Source organism: Sciurus carolinensis, chromosome 1 (genome assembly GCF_902686445.1).
Source record: "Sciurus carolinensis chromosome 1, mSciCar1.2, whole genome shotgun sequence".
In the NCBI taxonomy this organism is placed as follows: Eukaryota; Metazoa; Chordata; class Mammalia; order Rodentia; family Sciuridae; genus Sciurus; species Sciurus carolinensis.
Window position 1 is genome coordinate 112,481,352 of NC_062213.1, and position 24,953 is coordinate 112,506,304.

General features: G+C 40.2%; 1 protein-coding gene across 1 annotated transcript in view; it reads right to left on the reverse strand.

The window, feature by feature from the left end:
- Positions 1–20,688, reverse strand: part of Fndc7 (fibronectin type III domain containing 7) — a 28,756-nt gene extending 8,068 nt beyond the window's left edge. The window contains exons 1-9 of the mRNA XM_047519032.1: positions 20,626–20,688; positions 20,106–20,124; positions 14,463–14,717; positions 13,152–13,412; positions 10,090–10,347; positions 8,586–8,840; positions 6,180–6,437; positions 4,761–5,015; positions 2,453–2,707 (exon numbers count right to left, since the gene is read on the reverse strand). Of these exons, the coding sequence (XP_047374988.1) occupies positions 2,453–2,707; positions 4,761–5,015; positions 6,180–6,437; positions 8,586–8,840; positions 10,090–10,347; positions 13,152–13,412; positions 14,463–14,717; positions 20,106–20,124; positions 20,626–20,688 (1,879 nt within the window). The remainder of the gene's footprint in view (positions 1–2,452; positions 2,708–4,760; positions 5,016–6,179; positions 6,438–8,585; positions 8,841–10,089; positions 10,348–13,151; positions 13,413–14,462; positions 14,718–20,105; positions 20,125–20,625) is intronic.
- Positions 20,689–24,953: the final 4,265 nt, after the last annotated feature.

A 24,953-nucleotide genomic window follows, 5' to 3' on the forward strand; every position in this document is an offset into this window, starting at 1 on the left:
ATGAAGTCACTTATTACACACAAACATGGCCTTTATTACTGCAGAGGAAAAAATGCAAGGAAACTATTCAAAATGATATGATTAATTACTGACTAGAACAGAGCAAGAACTGAAGGGATGTTTAAGTTCTTCCCATGCTGAGCCACATGATCAGAAATCTGTGTGTAAGGGTGGTATGGGGTGTGAATTTTCAATATTTAACAATGGTGATTCAAGAAGTTCCACCCTTGGCAGAGATACACTGTATTGTACATGACTCAAACTGAGTTAGATGCACAGAATCCTATCAAGGTCCCTCAATGTCCCAGTGTCATTTGATTTAAGTGGGATGAAGTTTAAATATAATTCATTGCATTCATCTCTAATTGAAAAGCACCATTTTGCTGAACTAAGTAGCATGATACCTTAGGAGCGGCCCCTTTGACAGGCTTGTGGCCAGGTTGGCTGATCCATATTTCATCCATGCTAAGCTGGTTAGGTACTTTTTGGATCTTTTCCTAAAATTCTTGAGTAGAACACATATTAGATGCACCAGATGGTAGTCCTCAATAACTAAAGATGCTATTGTGCTGGGTGTGGTGGCGCACGCCTGTAATCCCAGCAGCTCAGGAGGCTGAGGCAGGAGGATTGCGAGTTCAAAGTCAGCCTCAACAAAAGCAAGGTGCTAAGCAACTTAGTGAGACCCTGTCTCTAAATAAAATATAAAATAGGGCTGGGATGTGATTCAGTGGTTGAGTGCGCCTGAGTTCAATACCCAGTATCCCTTGCCACCCCCCAAAAAAGATGCTATTGTGTATTTTGTAAAAATTCCTACAGATAATCAGTCTCATTTGATTTATTCTTCTAAAGGATTTTTTTCAGGTGTGAAATAAGCAATGGGTCATATTCCCAAAACTAATTAATGGAATTAGTAAAATTAATGGAAGATAATGGGTCAAAATAAAGTATAATCCAGCTTACATAAATTGAAGCCTACTGCACATGCTTTTACTTTTTGATTTGATTCTCAAAACAACTTTGAGGGATAAGCTAGAAAAATATTATTAATTCTTTTTTTTTTTTTTTTTTTTGGTACCAGGGATTGAACCCAGGGGCTCTTAACCACTGAGCCACATCCACAGCCCTTTTTATTTTTCATTTTGAGACAGGGTCTTTCTAAGATGTTGAGGCTGGCTTTTAATTCATGATCTTTCTGCCTCAGTCTCCTGAGCAGCTAGGATTACAGGCATGTGCCATTGTACCTGGCTAATTTCTATTTTTTCTTACCAATGAGGAGGCAGGCATTGAAGATAAGACCAACACAGCTTATCAGAAACCATGTTTAATTTAGACTCCCTGCTGAAGACCTTTTCTACTATCTCTGGGATGCCAAAATTACATTTCAACCTTCCTTTTGCATGCCCGGGCAGACGTAACTAATTGTCATTGTACTCTTTCTCCTCAGGCCTGGGAGACATCCCCAGGAGTTTTCAAACAGTTCTTCCTGCAAGCAGCCACTTTAGTGGATTAGGAATCTTATTTGCTAGACCAGCACCACTTTTACTTCCCCTTGTTTTTCCCTGCTGGTTTGGTCTTTATGAAGATAAGGAACAAAACTGTCAGTAGACAGATGTCTTTGCTCTCTTAGTCTGTTGAAATAAGAAATCATGGGAGGAGCTTGGGAGGTTTAGAAGAGAGAGAGGTGGGAGCATAATAATAAGAAGAAAATAATGCAAACCAAATAGAATGTATGATCTGCTTTCTGAAAACTCTGCCATCCTGAGTTACCTTCTGCTGCAAGTTTTGGTGTCATATAAAAATATGTCATCCCTTCAGAAAACATGTACCTGGGGCTGGGGATATAGCTCAGTTGCAAGGCAAGCACAAGGCCCTGGGTTCAATCCCCAGCAGCGGAAAAAAAATATATATATATATGTACCTGAAGATTGTCAGCAGAAGAAGCAATTCACCAAGTACTCACAGAAGCCTCAGAAGCATCTGAAGCTCTGAGGTCAAGGGGAAACTGTAAACATTTTAGAAAGTAATCTGAATTTACAATGCAAACAGGGTGGAGAGGCAGCATCTTTTTAAATGAGAAGAAAGGGTTGTGCCTGGCCTTGGAAGAGCTGAGTCCTTACTGTGGTGTTTGATTGATATCTATGGCCATTCTGAATAAAGAAGAAAGGCAGAATGGGAAGAGAAACTCAGATTAATCCCAGTCAATAAGAGATTCTTATTTTATTTCTCCCAGAAATTTACAAAATGTAAACTGCTGCTATAAGCATAGTTCTTGTACAAAAATATCTTCTCTCTATTACAATAATGAATACCACTGGACACTTCATTAGACACTGAGTAATTAGCATAGCAAATGAATCATTAATGCAACATGGACACATGTCTATTTTACCTTGCTGAGCACCATCAATTTATATAAACTGTATAATTTAAAAGAAAAAAAGAATTCACTTACTAGAGGAATAACTTTGGTAGGCACAGTCTGCAGTCAACCCAGTGGCACTAATTGCTTTTAATGTTACTGTGTAGTTGATGCCACATGTGATACATCCCAGGAGGCAGTGACTTTGATGGGTGTGACACTTAGACTGTCCAATGTGTGATTCCAGAACTGTCACATAGGTTTGGGCTGCCATCCCAATAGTCCAGCTCACATTGATTACTGATTGGGTGACCTGAGTTACTGTCATGCCAGTTGGACAGCATGGCACTTAAGTGGGGAAAGAGAAAAAGAATCAGGGTTTTATTTCCACTGAAGATTGTTTGTGAAAAACAACTAATAATGGTACTTTGCATTTCACTCAATATCCTACATTTCTCAATCTTACTATTGTTAATCAAATTTTTCCTTGCGTTCATGCCTTCTGATACATCTTGTAACATCAACTCTATATAGTACTTTCCCCAAGAATGCAGGGCACTAACAGGCTGTGATTAGTGTGAAGCTTTCCCTAATTTTTTTCTTTCACAATAAAAATGAAATCCTTTGTTGTTCCCCAACTTGAACAATTCTAGTCGCAAACTGCAAAGCAATGGATGCATTCATTTCTTCTCCCAATAAAACATCTTTTTTTTTTTTATTGTACACAAATGGGATACATGTTGTTTCTCTGTTTGTACATGGCGTAAAGGCATACCATTTGTGTAATCATAAATTTACATAGGGTAATGTTTGATTCATTCTGTTATTTTTTCCCTCCTCCCCACCCCTCCCACCCCTCTTTTCCCTCTATACAGTCCTTCCTTCCTCCATTCTTGCCCCCCTCCCTAAACCTAACTCTAACCTAACACTAACTCTTCCCACCCCCCATTATGTGTCCTCATCCACTTATTAGCGATATCATTCTTCCTTTGGTTTTTTGAGATTGGCTTATCTCACTTAGCATGATATTCTCCAGTTTCATCCATTTGCCTGCAAATGCCATAATTTTATCATTCTTTATGGCAGAGTAATATTCCATTGTATATATATACCACATTTTCTTTATCCATTCATCAATTGAAGGACATCTAGGTTGGTTCCACAATCTGGCTATTGTGAACTGAGCAGCTATGAACATTGATGTGGCTGTATCTCTGTAATATGCTGATTTTAAATCCTTTGGGTATAGGCCAAGGAGTGGGATAGCTGGGTCAAATGGTGCCAATAAAACATCTTATAACATTTGCAAGAAAATGTATTTTTCCTTTCTTGAACTTTTCTTAGTACATCACTGATATAAAAACTTGATTTCCTACACTGGGCTTATGGTTCAGTGGTAGAGCACTTACCTAGGATTCGATCCCTAGCACCAACAAACAAACAAACAAACAAACAAACAAACAATCAAAAAACTTGATTTCCTAGCCTCCTAAGATACCATGGCCATCTCAATTTTTCAGGGATCCTTTATATAGGTTACAGAAACTTGTTGTGTATTTGGCCATTTTCCCTGTTCTGCTGCTTTATTTTTTTAGATGTTTCAACTTTTATAGTCCAAAATGTCATCTGTTATGTATAAGAGAAAATAATGTGCAAAGATTTTAAATAATTTGCCAAATATTCATTCATACAATGCTATAAAGAAATAGCATTTTTCTTTTCTTTCGTTCTTCTTTTGTACTGGGGACAGAACCCAGGGGCACTTTACTACTGAGTTACATCCTCAGCCCTTTTTATTTTTTATTTTGATATAGGGTCTGACTAAGTTGCTGAGGCTAACCTTGAACTTGTGATCCTCCTGCCTGTGCCTCCTGAGTTGCTGGGATTCCAGGCCCAGCAATAGCACTTTCCTTTTATGGAACTCTTACTATGATCAGGTCATATGCTAAGTGCTTTGCACCTTTAGTAAATTTAATACACACTACCACATAAGGCTATTATCCCCCTCTGATTAGGAAACTGAAACTCAGAAAGCATTTTTTAGAGAAGAATATGAAAGAGCCGAACCAAAGAGACAAATAATAAATCAGTTCATTCGGTTACTTGTTAGCTGTTTTGACAGATTGTACCCAGAGAGAATATAAATTCTAATAAATGTTTTTGTAGTGAATGCATTGCTCCTTTGATGCCAATGTAAGATGATACTAGAGTCTTTTGATGAGATTTTTACAGTGCATATAAAATGCTGAAAGTTCGATTTTTTAAGACTGGGACTCTTTGGAAGGGTTCTGAGTGTACTGTATTTATATCACACTTAGGGTAGAACAAATAAAGTCCATATCTTAAAACATATCCTAAAGACCTCCCAAAGTCAGTGTTTGGTCTGGTGTTTGCTACATACCTGTTTCCAGGGGCATGCTGTAGCTGGGCAGGCTCCATCCTGCCCGTGTTTCGGCCACAGCAGTGACAGAGAACACTGAGCCACAGGGCAGGCCCCCCATGGTACAGGACTCTCCTGTGCTGCTGCACTGATACAGTCCCTTCTCCCCCTGGGCAGTCACTGTGTAAGTGGCATCATCGTTGGTGGATCGCCAGTGCACATGAATCGTGGAGAAGGCATCCTTGGAAATATTTATTATTTCAGGACTGCAAGGACCTAGAGATTTTAAATTATTAATTGAAACAGTTTAGGTCAAAAGTATCACATGTGTGCTAGGTGTGGCGGTGCAGGTTTATAATCCCATTGACTTGGGAGGCTGAGACAGAAGAACCACAGATTTAAGGTCAGCCTCAAAAACTTGGTCTCAAAATAAAAAATAAAAAGAGCTAGAGCTGTAACTCAGTGGTAGAGCACCCCTGGGTTTCAACCCTCCTATTGGGGAAAGGGGAATACATGTGTTATTTAGTCTAAAATGCATTTTTGCCAGGCACGGTGGAGCACGCTTGTAATCCCAGTGACTCTGGAGATTGAGGCAGGAGGATCAAAAGTTCAAGACCAGCCCCAGTAATTTAGCAAGGCCCTAAGCAACTTAGTGAGACCCTGTCTCAAGATACAATATAAAGAGGGCTGGGGATGTGGCTCAGTGGTTAAGTGGCTCTGGGTTCAATCCCTGGAACTGGAAAAAAAAATAATTTCCCCCCCAAAGTACAATTAACATAGGCTGGGCACAGCACACACTGTAATCCCAGTGATTTGGGAGGCTGAGGATCCCAAGTTCAAGACCAGCCTCAGCAACTTAATGAGACTCAAAATAAAGAATAAAAAGAACTAGGGATATAGCTCAGTGGTAGAGCACCCCAGGGTTCAATCCCCAGCACCACACAAACACACACACACACACACACACACACACACACATCATCACCATCATAGTTTTCAACAATATCATGCATATAGGCCAAATTCATAGAGTCTTTGTGTGGAAAACTGTTGACACTGACATAAGGTATTGGGTTCTTATAGGGTAGAATCAACTGGAAAAGGTTTAAAAGCATTTTTAATTCTGAAAGCAAAAGTAAGACAAACCCTTGTGCACCATGAGCCTGTGTACAGGCAGGTCCCTCGAAGGCAGAAGGAACTGAATGACTGAGTGAGTCAGTGGCAAAAACCTTCTCTCCTCGTGGTTTCCCTTTTGTTCCCCTTTCCCCCACTTTCCTCCTTCACTTTCTCTTCTGTCTCTCCTTAATACAGCAGGAGCTCTACTGGTCCCTACAAACAGTGGTTAGTGGGAACCTTCTTTCAGGTTTTGCTGAGAGTCTGTCCTGCGGCACACAGAGGGTGAATTGGACATTGGTGGGTAAAAGCATAGCTGTACCATACCTGTGGTGATAAAGCGTGAACGGCAGGATGTGTTGATACCCCGGACTTCACTGAGGGAATATACTGTGACGCTGTATGTGGTGTCACATTCCAGAGCTGAGAGAGTGCAAGCAGGGGCCGTGTCGTTGCACTCTACCACATTGGACCCAGCCACAGCCTTGGTTTCGTAGAGTTCAGCACCACGAACAGGAGACCAGACAACCTCTACTCTCTCACTGGACACCAGCACTGGGTTAATGTCACTAGGACAACAGGGAGCTGAAAGCAGGAGCCCAGAGGGAATGAGGTCACTGCAGGAGCAATGCCACCAGAGGGGGTCCTTGAGGCCAGACCTCCCCATGGCCACAAGCTCTGTCACCATTCTCCTATGCTACTGCAATAACTTCCTACAGGTATGTTTGTTACCTACCCGACTCTGGTCCGGTTTTGTCTGGGTGACCTAACTGAATTTTTACCATGCCCTAATCTTTCTTATACAAGGCCAGAAATTCCTCTTCAGCTGGGCTGGCTGAAACCGGTTGAATCATCTAAGCTGGCTGCCAGGGTGACCACTGGACAACCTCTAACCTCATAATAAAAGACATGAGTATTCTTCTCCCTCGTTTCATTTACCCTGTAACTCCTGACCCCTAAGAGATGAGAAGTTTATCTTCCACTTCTCCTATTCTTGGTCAAGAATATAATCTCCTTCACTACTCAATCAGTGCTCAATATTGTTATTGGTTCTGTAATTCAAGAGAGAAAAAGGATTAATTTTTATGTGTGTATGTTCAAAAAATCAGTTATGTGGCCAGGCATAATGGTACATACCTTTAATCCCAGCAATCAGAAGGCTGAGGCCAGGAGGATCACAAGTTCGAGGCCAGCCTCAGCAATTTAGCAAGGCCCTAAGCAACTTAGTAAGACCCTGCCTCAAAATAAAAATAAAAAGGTCTGGGGAAGGTAGCTCAGTGGTTGAGCACCACAGGGTTCAATTCCTGGTACCAAAAAATAAATTAATAATAATAATAACAATATTCTCTTATGTGTTCAGGTCCAACCTTGGCCTTACTCTCACTACATGAAGGATACATCCTCAGCATAACATTCAAGGTCATTACAAGTTATAATATTCACATGTCCCCTCCACATATATATATCAGACTTTTCAACTCTCCACCTGTCTGTGCTCTCACGACTGTATGTCTTGAAGACTGTGAACCCCCTGTGAGAAAGTCTTTCCCCTCTTCTGGCTGACAAAGTCATACTTAGCCTAACTTCTCAAAGGCTGTCACTCTTTCCAGACACTAAACCAGATAAAGCTGGTGATTGTATTAGCAGATCTTAGAAGAGACCTTAAGAGCCCTCCTAACAAATATCTAACTCAGCTTGGGGTTTCTCTGAGAAGTTCTTGCCCTACCTACATTCCATCCATTCTAAACTCCAGCTCAAGGCCACTCCCTTTGGAAACCTCTCCTGTATTCTTGAAACCTTACTGATAGCCACTTACTCCAAATTCCAAAAGCACTAATTATTTGGATCTTTCAAACTGGTAAAACTTATTATAATCCAAGCAAATATTTTATATAATCAGAATATTTTTATTCATAAATATAGTTAATTAATTCTATTTCACTCCATTCATTCTCCAAAAACTGAGCATCTCCCATATGCTGATCACACTATGAGAAGCACTAGTGACAAATAAATAAAACATAATCTATGACCAATATAAGTTCCAAGCCTCACAGAGGAGAGTAGTCATGGTAATAACCATGTTCATGAAAATATTTGCATTCTGCTTTATCACTTACAAAGGACTTTTTTCTATTTTTGTTATTATTATTTGACCCACTTTTAGTGAAGGATACTAAGGAAGTAGCAAGATAGACATCATCATCCCTTGACATGGTCAAGTTAGAACTTAAAATCCAGGTGTTCTACTTCAAAGCCCTCCACACCACATAGCATCTTGGCCATTGCATCTGTCTCTCTGGTCCCAGGAACAGAGTAAACTCCTGAAATGGAGAGACTGCACTCTCTTCAGCATCCAGGCCTGAACCCCAAGTAGATCTTTGCGGAATATGCAACTTTTCAGAGCAGGCTTGAGCTACATTCTTTTCAGGATCTCATTAAGTTGCCCAGGCAAGTTTGGCCTAGAACTTTCCATCTTCCTCACTCAGCCTCCCAAGTCTCTGCGATTACAGGCATGAGCTGCTACACCTAGCTAACCTTGCATTTCTGTAAAGCTTGAGTTCACAAAGCCAAATTTTCCTAGTCTGGAAAGATTGAGACGAGATATTCACTTTGTATTCCCGGTCCTAGAATGATTCCCAGGTGGCAAGTTGGTAAGTACAATAGGTGATCTACTCTGCCGCTGAGTTTAGTGAACTTACACTCCCTGTACAAGCATCAAATACAACTTACCTGTTGTGTAATTGAATACATCACCCAAAGGACTCTGCCCTGCCTTATTATAGGCAAAAACACTAATAAAGTAAGTGAAGCCACACTCAGATAAGAAGCTGCACTGGGTGGTGGATGTATTGCAGTGTACTTCCCAGCCATCATCGCTCTTCACAAAAGCCACATAGTAATCACCCAGATCTACATTGGACCAAGCCACAGACAGGTGCCCAGGGGGATCTTCTTGGATCATCACCCTTCCAGGTGCACAAGCCACTAAGAAATAATCAATAATAACCAATTGTAAGACTATTGCAGGAGATTTTTCTTTGCATCTTTGCAGTTATCCAAGATTTCTAGACAACCCAAATCGGCAACTATGAGTTTTTTAATAGACTGAATCTGGTGTACTAGAAATGTTAGAAGATTTTCTTTAGAGAACCAAAGTCTATGCTATAGGGCCCAAAGCACTACAGCAAACCACAAAGACCTATCTACATTCTCTAATTATATAAGAGAAATGATGGGCCACCAGGGTTTGGTAGTCATTTTAAAATACGGGGGTTTTGCTGAACTTGGTGACACAGGTCTATAATCCAGCTACTTGGATTCAGAACTAGAAATATCCTACCTTCATCTTAAAAAATATCTCCCACCTTGGGAGACTGAGACAGAAGGATCATAAGGTCAAAGCCAGACTCAGCAGTTTAGCTAGGTCCTAAGCAATTTAGGGAGACCCTTTCTCAAAATAAAATATAAAAAAGGCTGGGATGTGGCTCAGTGGTTGAGTGCCTCTGTGTTTAATCCCTGGTACCAAAAGAAAAAAAAAATCTCCCACCAAGTCTCTCATGACACTTGATGACAAGAAGAGACAGTAATCTGTACTGCACAGTTAGAGCTGTGTGCATAACCCCATCAGGCCAGGCACAGTGGCACATGCCTATAATCCCAGGGATTTGGGATGCTGGGGCAGGAGGATTGCAAGTTTGAGGACAGCCTCAGCAACTTATTGAGACCTTATGCAACTTAACAAGCTCCTGTCTCAAAAGTCTCAAAATAAAAATAAAAAGGGATGATAAAGCTCAGTGGCAAAGCGTTCCTGGGTTATCTCCAGCACCAAATAAACAAACAACCCCCCAAATGGATTTTAGAATCTTCATAACTTTAAAAATGAAAAAGAAGCCAAGAAGCTGAGATAGGACGATCACTTGAGCCCAAGAATTCAAGGTCAGCCTGAGCTATACAGCAAGATCCTGTCTCAAAAATAAAATAAAATAAATAATGAAAAAACTAACTAATGGAAGATCTGGAATAGAAGCCAGGCCTCCAAATATTTAAAGCAGTGCTTTTTCACAATTCATAAAACCTGATTTCCCTATTCATGTTATTCAAATTCATCAGGATGTCCAACTCAATGCTTTCATTTGGACCAGGCTTTGGTTTTGACTGCTTCCAGAGTGTTCTGAAATATTGTCAGGGACTTTGACTTGCCAACTCTGCAGGGTTTTCACTCTTGTTTGCATACCTGTTTTCAAGGTCACTGATGAAGAGGACTTGCTAGATCCAGCATCATTACTTGCTAAAACTGAAATCAGATACTCAGTTCCACACTGGAGGGAAGAGATGCTGCAGGAACTGAAAGTTGTACTGCAGCTCCGCTCAGAAGAGCTACTCAGAGCCATCACAGTGTAGTTGAAGGCTCCTTCTGTCGGTGTCCATGACACAAATGCCTTCAGAGCCCCACTATCAAAAGAGACTTGAATGTTGGCAGGGGCACGAGGACCTATGTTTTTGAGAAACAATTAAGACTTTTACAACCACCAAATGAGATATAGCCTAACAATATTAAGGGGCTCAGTGGCTAAGATACACCAATCATTGTATAAATACAAGTGTTCAAAGCATAAAATTGAGATTTAGGAACTGGCAACACATCTGCCATTAACTATGCAAATTCATAATTTCTATGTGACCCTGGCCATATTATTTCATCTATTTGTTAATTTTTTTCACATCTACAAAATGGATGTAAGATTGGTGTCTATACAGATGCTAAAAAAATATACTTGTGTACATGCACACATGTATGAATATACTATTTAACAAGTGGCCAGGCATGGTGGCACAGGCCTGTAATTCCAGCTACTTGAGAGACTGAGGCAGGAGGCTCTCAAGTTCCAGACCAGCCTAAGCAACTTATCAAAACCCTGTCAGAACAAAATTTAAAAAGGGGATGGCCTAGGTATTCATCAGTGGATGAATGGATAAAGAAAATGATACATATATGCAAAATGGAGTTTTATTCAGTCATAAAGAAGAAAGAAATTAAGTCATTTTGCAGGAAATGGATGGAATTTGAGAACATTATGTTATGCAAAATAAGCCAAACTCAGAAAATCAAGGATCTTTTGTGTTCTTTCATATGTGGAAGCTAGAGTAGGAAAAAAAGGTGGCAGGGGATCTCATGGAAATTGAAGGGAGACCTGCAGAGTAGAGGAAAGGGACCAGAGGGAGGGGGAAGAAGAAGAAAAGGGGAAATACTGGGGAATGACTTTGGCCAAATTATATTGTTATATTGTGTGCATATACAAACATGTAACAATGATTCCCACCACTATGTACAATTATAATGCACCAATAAAAAATATGGGCGGAAAAGAGGGCTCAGGATATAGCTCAGAGGTAGAGTACCTGTCGAGCATGTGGGAGGCCCTACGTTCAATCACCAGTACTTCAAAAACAAACAAAACCCACAAGCGATTAAAGAATAAAATGAGATTATAAATGGGGGCACAGCCCAGACAGGTGTGGTGGCACACACCTGTAATACCAGCAGCTTGGGAGGCTGAGGCAGGAGGATTGCGTGTTCAAAACCAGCCTCAGCAACATAGTGAGGCCTTAAGCAACTTAGTGAAAACTTGTCTCAAAATAAAAATTAAGAATGACAAGGGATGTTGCTCAGTGGTTAAGCACCCCTGGATTTAATCCCTGGTTTAAAAAAAAAAAAAGGGAACCAACTCTACCAAACACCTAGGTTTCAAACTTTGCTTCCACAACCATGAAACAATCAATTTCTGTTATTTAAGCCATCTGGTCTGTGGTCCTTGGTGACAGCAGTCCTAGCAATCTAATACAGAGGCTAAATTTAAACCCTCTAAGACTTTTCAAAACATGGGGAAACAAGTAAAGGAGAAGACTTCAAGAAACTAGATGACTGTCTCAGTCCCCCAATCTGATACTGATGCTCCCTCCTGTGCCACGGTATGTCTGTGCACCTATATCAAAGCACTTGTTACACAGAACAGTGACTGTGGATTTATGCATCTTTAGATACAATCAGATCTTTGAGTGGGATTGTGCTTTATTTGATGTCGTATTCCCATCAACTAAGTTCTGCCTAGCAGAGTGAGCCCTCAAGAAATGTTTGTGGGAAGATGAGGGTAGGTGGTGTGGGGTGGGGGTGGGGGGGCGGAGGTGGGTGCAGGGAGGAAGGAAGCAAGCAAACCAGCGAGCCTAGAAAAAGATCCAGGAGACTGTCACAAATATTCTGACTCATCAAGCCCATCACAAATAACCTTGGGGCTACTTGCTACAGTTTCTCTTAGAGAAGTAGTATACAAGGCAAATTCTTCTCTCAACATTTCTGTCTTGGCCCGTAGACCATAGGGTTTCCATTCCCCTCCAAAAACTAAAGAGAACATTTCTGGCTGGTTTCTTCCTAATCTTTCCTTGGTCCTCCCCCAGGGGATATAACAGTTAATCTTGTTGATCTGGTTGGTAAGAGTCTGGCATCTATTTAGGTCACATTGCCAGCAGATAGCTTACTCAAGAGAGGAAAACTGTCATATTCTCTCTCCCTCTCTCCCGCTTCCTCCCTCACGCCCTCTCATTCTTCTGGCTCACCCCAGCAGCTCAGTTTGGATTTGGAGTTTTAAGCTGCATATTCTCCCAGCCAGGTGTCCCTGGGGTGGGGATGGTGAGAGAACGGAACCCCGCACCCTGCAATGCAGCATCTCTTCCTACAACTGGAGGAGAGGTGGTGGGAAGTGGTTGGCAGCCCCAGGGCTAGGCGGAGGCCTTTAGAAAACACATCTAAAACACTGGCTTCCAAAACAGCATAAAGCACCAGGAAAGCAGGAACTCTTGTCTTGTTTGCTGCTGTATCTCTGCCCTGATGCTGGCACGCTCTCACTGAATGTCTGTTGAATAAATGAATTCCTGTTTGGCCCAATTCTTTTTGTTTAGACTATTGGCCTGAACTCAGAAAGAGACAAGGGGTGATTGGTAAACCTAACAAGAATCATCTCCTGTGATATTGAATGCATATTCAACCACTAAGTTAGATTTCAGAGGGGGAGGTGCCAGGCTCCCTGTGTTCTCTGCAGCATTTCTTTATCCATGCAGTAAGCATTTAAACTGCCAAGGAGGAATAGTCAAGGCACTATAAATAACTTCATAATAAATTTAAACAGCTGCTGCCAGCTGCTCTGTACATATCACTTAACATTGCTTTTGATGGCAGCAATGCAAAGCCCCCCTCATTAATCAAAAATGAGATTGTTTGAGGCTGAGCTGAGAAGTCCTTACTTGTTCTCTGATTGCAGGTGGAGTCATCCCCAGGGATTCCATTGGTGTTCCATGCATAGGCTTTTATGGTGTAGAGAGTCCCGGCATTTAGACTGCTGAAGGTCAAGGAGGTATTTGTAGTATTTTCCTTCCAAATTCTACCCAAGCCATTGGCTTGCATAATGGACACAGAAAATCCAATTGCCATGTATACAGCTTCCCATTGCACAAGGATAGAGTCTGGACTTGGAGAGCTTACTTCCAGAATTGGTGCAGCCAACACTAAAGAGATAAAAGCAAAATCAAAAACTGCATTTGTGGGGCTGGGATTGTGGTTCAGTGATAGAGCACTTGCCGAGCATGTGTGAGGCACTGGGTTCAATTCTCAGCACTGCATACAAATAACTTAAAAAAGAAGTCCATCAACAACTAATAAAAATATTTTTAAAAACTGCATTTGTGTTATAAAAGTTCAACAGAAGATAATTCAAATTATTTAGGAGTAAGGTCAAGTTGATTTTTGATTTTCATATTATAAAATAATTATTTGCTTTATAAAGTTATTAATTGCAGAGTTCCCTTAAATAATCACTATTTAAGTGTGTATTAATTGTAAGTGATATGGCAGGGAAATAGGGAAACTCTAAATATTAGATACCACTTTCAGCTGGAAGTTGATCAGAAATTATACAAAATATCCCTGTAATCATAATATAAATCACCGATTAAAATGAGAGTTCGTACTATTTTAATGTGCATATAACTTTTTAGAAATATGTCTAGGTACAATTTTATCAAATCAGTTTAAGTAATGCTGATGATAAACTCCAAATGTACACCATGTGGTCAAAGTGTGGGAGAAACCCTTCTATATATTCTTTTTTTTATTGGTGCATTATAGTTGTACATAATGATGGGACTTGTTACATATTCATACATGCATACACCATAACAATATAAATTGGCCAACATCACCTCCTGGCACTTCCGCCCACCTTTCCCTCCTCCCTCCTCTGATCTCTTTCCTCTACTGATCTCTCTTTGCCTCATACGTATTCTTTATTCAGTATGGTTAAAAACAGAAATCCACTTTTCAGATGTGTAAAAGCAGGGATACATTTAAAGATGCCTAGAAAGGGTTTTATGTTCAAAGCAAAACATGAGGCATTTAAATACCACTTTCTCCACAGATATCTGAGTTGCCAGAAAATATCATTTGGTGATTTTCACTTCTGGTCCCTGAATTGTGACATTCATGTGACACTAAACTGCATTGTGCATTTGTAGCATCATTGTAATTGGTCCAGGTCACAGAAGATGAGCATCAACTACCTGTTTTTGCCTGCTTTGGAAGTGATGCCTGGCTTCTGCCAGTAGCACTGATGGATCTGATGGTGATTTGGTACAAGGTTGCAGCCTTCAGGCCTGTCACAGTGCCTGGGGAATTAGTCACCATGGTTTCGATGACTGTATCCCCATCTTCAGCTGTGAGCAGGTAACTGGTGGCCCCTGGCACTGTAGCCCATTCCACAGTGATACTGTTGCTGATTTTTGAATATGCTTGATCAATAGTGGGTATTTCAGGAGCTGAAAGAGATTTTGAAGTTGTACATTAGACAGGCTATCTGGAAGGATTGTTTCTTTCATCATTTTCTTCTTCAAACTGAATCATCCTCATGCCATCCTTTTTAAAAATTATTTTTATATAGGTTTTAGTTGTTGATGGTCCTTTACTTCATTCATTTACTTATATGTGATGCTGAGAATCAAATCCAGTGCCTCACACATGCTAGGAAAGCTCTCCACCACTGAGTCACAACCCCAGCCCTCATGCCATCCTTTATACATAAACTTTGCCCTCATTTTCCTGATCAAGATAAGATACAGAGAAAGAAAGGTCTGGTTGTTTTCCAGAAAAGAGTCGAAGTTCAAACCTTTCACTCAGGGACAGAATTTCAAAGGTCTGCCCTCCGCCCCCAATTGTACTTATTTTTTATTTTATGTTTGTACTGGGGATTGAACCCAGGAGCACTTTACCACTGAGCTACAACCCAAGCCCCTTTTATTTTGTTATTTGAGAGAGGTCTCTCTAAATTTCTTAGGGTCTGGCTAAATTGATGAGACTGGTCTCAAACTTGCAATCCTCTGCTTCAGCCTCCTAAGTCACTGGGATTACATGACATGTGTCATGGCACTTGGCTACTTTGTGAACTTTCAAATAAGTTAAACAAGCGTGGGAAGTGATTGTGCGTACAGCTCTGAAAAGAAGAGAACATGGAGGGGCTTTATTCCAGAGGATTCCACTTTAGTTTGGCCCTTTGAATTTCCCAGGATGCTTTTGCCATTGATGTTCCCTCCCTGTCCCAAAATTGGCTCCACTGCTTCCAGCTGGAACCACCTCCATCTCTAGCTCCCTGGTGGCTCTGGTCACTCAGGCACTTTGTACATCTCCCTAATGGCATTCATTCTAACAGAGGAAGGAGAGAGAATTTAATTTGCCATTATTACTTCACAGTATGTTCTTAATAGAGGAGTATAACCATTTTAAAATTCATCTACATAAAATAAGAAACTTTATTCTCCTTTTCTCTATCAAAACATCCATCTTGGGCTGGGGTTGTGGCTCATTGGTAGAGTGCTTGCCTAACTTACATGAGGCACTGAGTTCAATCCTTAGCACCACATAAAACAAAAATAAATAAATAAAATTGATTTAAGAAAAACAAAAACATCTGTCTCAGCATAAAAATGTAATGCTGTGGTCTCTCCTGTGGGCCTGGCCATGGTTTTCCCTGGGGATGTAAATGCATGCATCCTGAGCTTACACAAGGCATTCCTATATTTTGGGTACAGGATAGAAGACATAGAACAGTAATCATATTACCACTTAATCAAATCCACAGACACAAAAATATTCTGGATGTAGGAGATCCAAGTGGAAATAAAGGTCAAATGAACCTAACTGGGGGTTAACAATTAATTAATTGTGGTATTGGGGGTGGAAGCCAGGGGCACTCTACTACTGAGTAACCACCGACCCCCCAGCCCCTTCCTTCTTCATTTTTTTTTTTTTTTGAGACAGGGTCCTACTATGTGGTTCAGACTAGACTCTAATTTGCCTCAGCTTCCTGTGTTGCTGGGATTACAGGGGTGTACCATTATACCTAGTCATAGCTAAGTTTTAAATTTGAAGTTGGCTCTTGGCCTTTTATGTTTAATGTACTCCATTTGATGTACAAAATCACAATATGCCAAATTCAAAACTAAATGGCAAAACAAACAAGTACAAACAAGTAAACTATAGGGCAAGGAGAAAGAAAGAATAAATACAGACAAGTGATAGCCAGTATCAACTCTTCCCCCTTCCCTCCAACCAAACCTCTATGTGCATGATACAGACAACCTTTCTTTCTTTACCAATGACCCAGAGAGTTGGTTTTGGCAGCATCTCAGAAATAACCATGCTGAAAACGAACAAAGTCTCCACTGTGCACTGGCCAGACATTCCTGGAACATCACCCAGGGCTGTCTCTTCTGCCATTGAAAGAAAATCATGACAGATAAATATGCTGAGGGAAGATGGAGACCTCACAGCCATTTACCAGTGGAAGCTGATTCTGTAGGAGGGGCCTATGTCCCCTCCCACCCCTGAGAAGTAGAAAGCCCCATTAGGGGATCCCCCTTTCACTCAACTCTGCACCACATCCCTCTTCTGCTTCTCCAGTCATTCTTCCTGTGGTCTATGCCTCCTTTTCTCTAATTTTCTGGTGTCTCTCAATTCCTGTTGCCCCTGTCCCCATAGTTTATCTTCTCTCTTATGGTAGCCAGTTCTGCCCATTGGAATGAACTCATTTCCTGGGAAAATGATAATCAAACCAGGGTCAGACATAGGAGGCCTGACAGTGAATTCATAGAGTGGATCTAAAAGGTTAGCATGTCACAGACTATTGTGGGGTCTGAGGACTCTAGACAACTTGCCCTGTTAATTTGAGTTAAGAACGGGGTTCAGTTGAGTACACCTGTAATCCTGTGACTTGGGCAGTAGAGGCAGGAGGATCACAAGTTTGAGGCCAGCCTCTGCAATAGAGTGAGACCCTCAGCAACTTAGGGAGACTCTGTCTCAATATGAAAAAAGATTAGGGATGTTGTGATGGGTTTGGAAAAGCCAGACCTTGACACTGACACACAGTGAGGGTGGCAGAGATAGTGAGATTCTAGGGAGTCTAGGACAGGCAAAGGCTGAATACAGGTTGCTTGTTTTATAGTTGGCTCTCAGCAGGCTCTGAGCACACTGTCCATGAAAGCAGATCAAAACCTCTGAACCATGTACCCCTGTAAAAGACAAAAAGCAGTGTACAAGGTTCCTTGAGGGTATGTGGGGAGGACTCCTGAGTGAGCAGAGCAATCTGAGTGGGAGAACTCAAGTGTGTCAGTGGCTGGTGGGACTGATGTAAGGAGGAAGTGGAGGGACCATCAGCTGTAGAGTGAATAAGTCTGACTGCCCAGCCCTGATGTGGCAAGATGAGAGGTGGGACCAGCCTTTGGGGACATTTGTTTGGCAGAATGATTGAGGTCTTTGGGATCATTCTAGTTGTATAGGTCTAGTCTTTTTCTTTTCTTTCTTTCTTTTTTTCCGTAAGAGATAGGAAAGCTAACTTTTGTTACCCAAAGACCAGATATTTTAAAAAAAATCACTTATAAGCTGAGCAAAGTGTCACATGCTTGTAGTCCCAGAGTTCATTGTTTATATAATCTAAATAGCAGGAGGTAATATTTCTTAAAAACCTGCTGTATATGCATGGACTCTGTAAAATTTTATGGCTCAGTTATATACCTGTATCAATTTTTTACAATCATCTTAATTCTACTTCCTTTTCTATGGCGTAGACAAAATAGTAAAAATTGTTCTAATTTATGTTGAATCACTCTGAGAATTTATTGTGGATATAGTTGATATTATATTGTTCGACAGATCATCTAAATCCTACTAAACACAAATTTCCATCCTGGAGACTTAGATTTTTAGAATGCATGATAGAATCCAGGACCTGGCACAAGCTAGGCAAGGGCTCTACCCCTGGGTCATACCTCCAACCCAGCTCAGGGCTATAATCCTGAAGCTGCCATTTTTAGAGTACTTTCCACGTGATTGAGGAAAAGTTCATATTATTCTTATTATTAAAGTCTGGCGAAGGCTGATAGAAATTATGAGAGTTCTACTCCCCAACCCTTTCCACATTCTAAATGGTGTGACTAAGAGACTTGAGTGACAGCTGTTGGGCTCCATAAAGTAGCAGCAGTTCTGTACTCTTTCTTGCTTTTATGTTTAACCTACTTACTGGATTGATGAAAGAGAAAACCCTAATCCCTAGATGTGCATCTAACCACTCTGATCAGTCAGAAATGAAACCCTTTGATTCTTATCATCTGTGCATTCTACCAACTCAGAAATCTAAATTAGCCCAGAGGTCCCAGACACACATAAACAGCTGATCCCAGAGTCCAAAGGAAATCAGAACTCACATACCCAAGATGAAGCTTTTCATATAGTACAAATCAAACACATTCCGTCAATTGAAAAGCCAGAATGAATCAATTAATGGCATCATCATATCTTAGTCTGAATCTCTGTTTCTCTTGATTAGGGTGGATATTTGTTGACTAAAAGTGGACCCATTCTTAGGACTCAGCAAGTCCTGGGTGTGCTGGGACCTTGTAAGAGACAGCAAAGCTAGATTTTGTTATCCACAAATTATTATTATTTTTTTTTTTAAATCACATGTAAGCTAAGCCCAGTGGCACATGCCTGCAGTCCCAGTTACTTAGGAGGCAGAGGCAGGAGGATGGCTTGAGACCAGGAACTCAAGGCCAGCCTGGGCAATATTGTGAGATCTCATCACAAGCAAAATAAAGAAATAATTAGAAAATTTTAAAAAATCACTTTAAATGTGGCCAGTCTTTCCCATGGCTTCCTGGCCAATCTTAAATGTTTCTCAAGTATTAGGTATGTAAAAAATAACAAAATAGGCCATAATAATTTTTTTGATGGTACTGGGAGTGAATCCAGTGGTGCTCTACCACTGAGCTACACTCCAAGCCCTTTTTATTTTTTATTTTGAGATAGGGTCTTACTAAGTTGCTGAGGACCTCACTATGAGAGTTTACTGCTGAAATAGTTGATGTTATATTGTTCCTACAGATAAGCTAGATCCTACTAAATGTAAATTTTCAGCCTGGGGACTTCAATTTCTGTAATGTCTGAACCAAGATATGCTTTTAGAGAAATTATTTTTGCCTTCGATCAATTATTCAAGTAAAATGGTGATTGAATCTTTTTATTTTATTTATTATTTTTGAGACAGGGTCTTACCAAGTTGCCCAGACTGACCTTGAACTTGTTCCTGCCTCAGTCTTTCAAGTCACTGCAATTACAGACAAGGGCCACCCTAAGAACTGGATGAAATCTTTTTACAAGAAAGCCTTTTTTTAGTTTTGAGTTACCATTGTCTATATTTAAACATGTAATTTTAGAAGTCTAAAGTTCCTTTTGATTAAAGTAGGAGATCTTGAAAATTTAATCAAATACAACATTTCTAATTTTCTTTTCAAATTTCCCAGAAGACAAATAATGAACTTACGTAAGTTAGATCTTCACTATTGTAACTTAGATTTTATTTCTTTGGCTAGAATGATGATCACTGTAATATTTTTTTTTCTTCCCTCATGGCTGTTTATGTATATAGTAATCAAAAAGAATGCCTAATAAGGTCTTGTCTTTTAAGTTTGATCCATTTATTTGTCTTACCAGTTGTTGTCTCCCCAGTACCTGAGATAGTAGTTAGCACCCAGTGTAATGCTCAAAAAACGTAGAAATTTTTGCTGGCATAATCTTTATATGTCGGGGTAGCCCATGAATCAATACTGCCAATAAAAATCAAACATGAGGAGGGAAATTTGCATGTCAGAAAATTTTACCTGTTTTGGCTGAAATAACCTGAAAAGGAAATTTTAGAAAATTAGAATCATGAAGAAAAACACCACTTGGGGAAATGTAAAACATAAATCAGGAATAAATTAACCACATTTCTATACATAATGTGAGCAATCTTTTAATCCATATGAGTATTTATCTGCGCAACTCTTCCCAGTGCTCAACCCTACCACAAAGCAATCCTGAGTAGAATTTCCAGGCTGGGAGCATATCGCGTTACTACTTCATTTTTTCCTTTGAATCTGCCTATTGAACTGAGTCAGAAGTCACTGACAGATTTTTCAAAAATCTTTGTTCTTAAAATAAAATGATCATCTTGTTTTCTTTTTCTATTGTATCACATTAAATTTCCAACATAGAAACACATACAATCTTGGAATGATCCTTAAGTGCTTCAACTTCTATCTTCCCCAGCCCCCCAGTCCTTCAAAAAAAAAGAGAAAGATAATGAATGTGTCTCTTTTTTTCTCTAAATAGCTGCAGATCTTTGGAAGGTGAACTCACCACTTTAAGACAGATGAGACTGAATCCAATCAAAGACAAACATTTCTTCCATCTGCCAGCCATCCTGTTGGGCATAGCATTCACATGGTACAAAACACAGGAATCAGGGTCTTCTTTGGCCCCCAGGCGGGCAGCACCGTAGTAAGGCACTCGGATGTGGGGCTGTGATGCTGGGAACAGACCCTGGGAATTTGCCCCTCCCCTTCGGTGTGGAGCTTACCTGTAACTAGGGACAGTTGGAGACAGGCAGGGACAGGTACTACCAAGAGTGAAAAAGAGTGTTGGAAAAAGCCACAACAAGCAGACTGAAAAAGCTTTGTAACCTTCGTTTCAAGGTAATATGTAGAATGCGCTCCTTTTCCTTCCAATTTTTTTTTTCTAAATAAAGTTTACAAGTTGTACAGAAAATGATTAATATGGTGGCATGATCGTTTGATTTTAGTTTATTTTTATTTTGAACTGGGGATTGAACCCAGCCACAGGTACTTTACCACTAAGCTACACCTCCAGCCCTTTTAATTCTTCTATTTTAAGACTAGATCTCACAAAATTGCCCACGCTGGCCTTGAATTTGTGATCCTCCTTCCTCAGCCTCCAGAGTAGCTGGGATTATAGGTGTGCACCACCATGCTGACCTGGAATAATCATTTTAAACTCAGAGATCCTAAGCGGTTTTACTTTTTGTTCTTCACCTTTATTTGTTGTTCTGCTTGCTGTTGCTTCAGTCCAAAGTGATCAGTACCACTGTTAGAAACAACTGGTTACAAAGTACACGATGTAAGATATAAGATGTGGTGGCACACAACTATTATCCCAGTGACTCAGGAGACTGAGGCAGGAGGATCACAAATTCAAGGTAACCTAGGATAATTTAGTGGGACCAAAACAAATAAATACAAAGAGATGGGGATATAGCTCGGTCATAGAGCATCCCTAGTACCACCAAAATAAATAAATAAATGATAATGATAAAATAAAATAATAGCTGGGCTGGGTGTGTTGACCCATGCCTGTAATCTCAGCTACTTGGGAAGAAGGATCTCAAGTTCAAGGCCAGCCTTGGCAACCTAGTGAGATCCTGTCTCAAAAATTGTAAAAATAATAATAATAAAATAAGAGGTAAGATGAAAGGGCAGGAACATGTCCTGGAAAAGATAATAGAAGTTCCCAGCTGAGTATATTAAATTTTCCCACCTCCAATGCCATGCTGCCATTCTAGTATATTTTGTTTCTAAAGACATCTTCCCAGTTCGGTTTTTTTTTTAAATTTCCTAGTTGTAGATGGACACAATATCTTTATTTCATTTATTTTTATGTGGTGCTGAGGATCCAACCCAGTGCCTCACACGTGCCAAGCAAGCACTCTACCACTGAGCCACAACTCCAACTCAGTTCAGGTTTTTTAATACTAATTAGTATTAAATCTAAGCACAGTAATTTTTAATTCTAACAAAATACTAATACGTAAATAAATAATAAGCATCATCGACTGACTTGCCTGAAGTCACATAAGTATTAAATTGTTGAGCTGGGATTAAAATTCATCAGTCACTGGGGGTGTGGCTCAGTGCTAGTGTTCACCTAGCATGTACAAGCCCTGAGTTCAATCCCCAGTACCACACACACACAGAAATCAAAAAGTAATCAGTCTGATCTCTGCTTCCAACAAAGATAGGTTGATAGGGACTGAATTTATCCTCTCTAACCTCAAGATATATTATAAAGCTACAGTAATTAAGACAGGATGGTATTGGCATCAAGACAGACAAATTGGTCAATGGAACAGAGACTCCAATAATCTACCCATATATTGACTTTCAGCAGAGGGGCAAAGTCAGTCAAGTGTTACAGAACTCAGGTTTGGGGGTTCATCCCATGGAAAAACCAATGTCTGAGGGATGAGTGTTGGGGAGAAAGTCTTTATTCAGTAGCCTAAGAATGGAGTGCAGGAACTTTGTTCACAGTTCCTGACTTCAAGGGATTGAGGAAGTTACAGATTGAAGATTGGAATAATCAGGGAGAAGACTGATCAGGGTAACAAAAGGAAAGAATATTCTCTCTTCTGAGTCAGAATAATGACTTTCCAGAATCTCAGGTTACACCTCTTTTCACTCCTTTCATGGTCTGCTGATTTTGTTCACAGTAGTTAGGAGGCTTTAATCTTAAAGGGGCTAGACAAAGTCAAGGTCAAATTAACCTTGTATTATAATGTTGGACAAAATATTTTTCAAATGTTCAATGGGTCTACATGCAGAACTGAGTAGAATCTGATCCCAAAGTTTAGACAACAAAGGAGACAGACTCAATATGGAAACTGAGATGCCAAGCCTTTTCATCTCATGTCAGTCACTGATGGGATATCTGTAGGCCCAAGTGAAGTGTTGATGTTTTCAGCAAAAGCAGTCTCATGTCCCTGGAGAGTAACCTAGGCAACTCTTATTCCCTACACTCATGTCAGAGGGGTTATCTACAGCAGAGTTAGTGGGAGACTAATAACATACTGCCCAACTATGTGACCTCCAAAGTTACTGATTTTTAAGGCAATTAAAAGTAAGTAAAGGGGCTGTGATTGTAACTCAGTGCTACAGCACTTGCTCGCATGTGTGAGGCACTGGATTTGATTCTCAGTACCATGAATAAATAAATGAATAAAACAAGGTCCATCAACATCTAAAAATTTATTTAAAAAAAAAGCAAGTGAAGCTGGGCACAGTGGTAAATGCCTATAATCACAGTGACTTGGGAGACTGAGTCAGGAGGATTGCAAATTTGAGGCCAGCCTCAGCAACTTAGCAAGGCTCTAAGCAACTTAGTGAGACATGGTCTTAAAATAAAAAATCAAAAGGGGTGGGGATGTAGCTCAGTGGCAAAGTGTCCCTGCGTTCAATTCCCAGTACCACACCCCCAAAAAAGAGCAAGAGAAACTAGAGGGTTTATTTTGGTTTAGCCTCAAAAATTAAAGGAGAAAGATATACATTTCTATAAATGATGGTGGAAAAAATTGGATAACCATATTTGAGGACCTGAGTTCAATCACCAGCAACAAAAACAAAAACAAAAATAAAACATGAACTTTGATCCATACATTGCCCCAAATTATAAAATTAACTCATGTTGAGCATGGTGGTACATACTGGAGTACCAGCTACTAGGGAGGCTGGAGCAGGATCATTTGAGCCTACGAATTTGAGGCCAGCCTGGACAACATAGGGAAAACCCTGTCTCAAAAAGAATTAATCAAAATGGATCATAAACCTAAATATAACACTAAAACTATGAAATGTGAAGGAAATATAGAAGAAAATGTTTGTTACCTTGGGTTAAGCGGTGATTTCCTAAATGCAACACTGAAAGCATGGTCCGCTTTAAAAATTGATAAATTGAGTCAGGTGTGGTACACACATGTAAAGTCAGTGACTCAGGAGGCTAAGGCAGGGGGATCACAAATTCAAGACTAGCCTGAACAGTTTAGTGAACTCCTGACTCAAAAAAAGCAAAAAAATAAAAAAGGGCTGAGCAACCGGGGAGATAGCTCAGTCGGAAGAGTGCTTGCCTTGCAAGCACAAGGCCCTGGGTTCAATCCCCAGCACCACCAAAAAAAAAAAAAAAAAAAAAAAAAAAAAAAAAGCTGAGCAGTGGTACAGCACTTGCCTAGCATGTGTGAGACCCTGGATTCAATCAGCAAAAATAACAAAATGAAAAACCATGAATATTCATAGTAGTAGTATTTTTAATAATTTCAAACTACAAACAAACCAAACCAAATGTTCAACAATCAAGATAAATGATCAACAAAGGGAATATTTCTCAGGAAAAATAAGGAATGAACTGGGTGTGGTGGCACATGCCTGTAATCCCAGCAATTTGGGAGGCTGAGGCAGGAGGTCCTAAATTCGAGGCCAGCCTCAGCAATTTAGCAAAAACCCTAAGCAACTTAGTGAGACCTTGTCTTAAAAAATAAAAAGGGCTGGATGCAGCTCAGTGGTAAAGGACCCCTAGGTTCAATCTCCAGTACAAAAAAAAAAAAAAAAAAAAAAAAAAAAAAGCCAGGCATGATGGCTGCACACCTGTAATCCCAGTGGCTTGGGAGATTGAGGCAGGAGAATCTCAAGTTCAAAGTCAGCCTCAGCAAAAGCAAGACAATATGCAACTCAGTGAGACCCTGTCTCTAAATGAAATACAAAATAGGAATGGGGATGTTGCTCAGTGGTTAAGCACCCCTGAGTTCAATCCTTGTTACCCACCTCCCCCAAAAAAGAAAAAGTAATGCACTATTATGTACACAACCACATGAATGAATCTCTAAATAATTATACTGAATGAAAGAA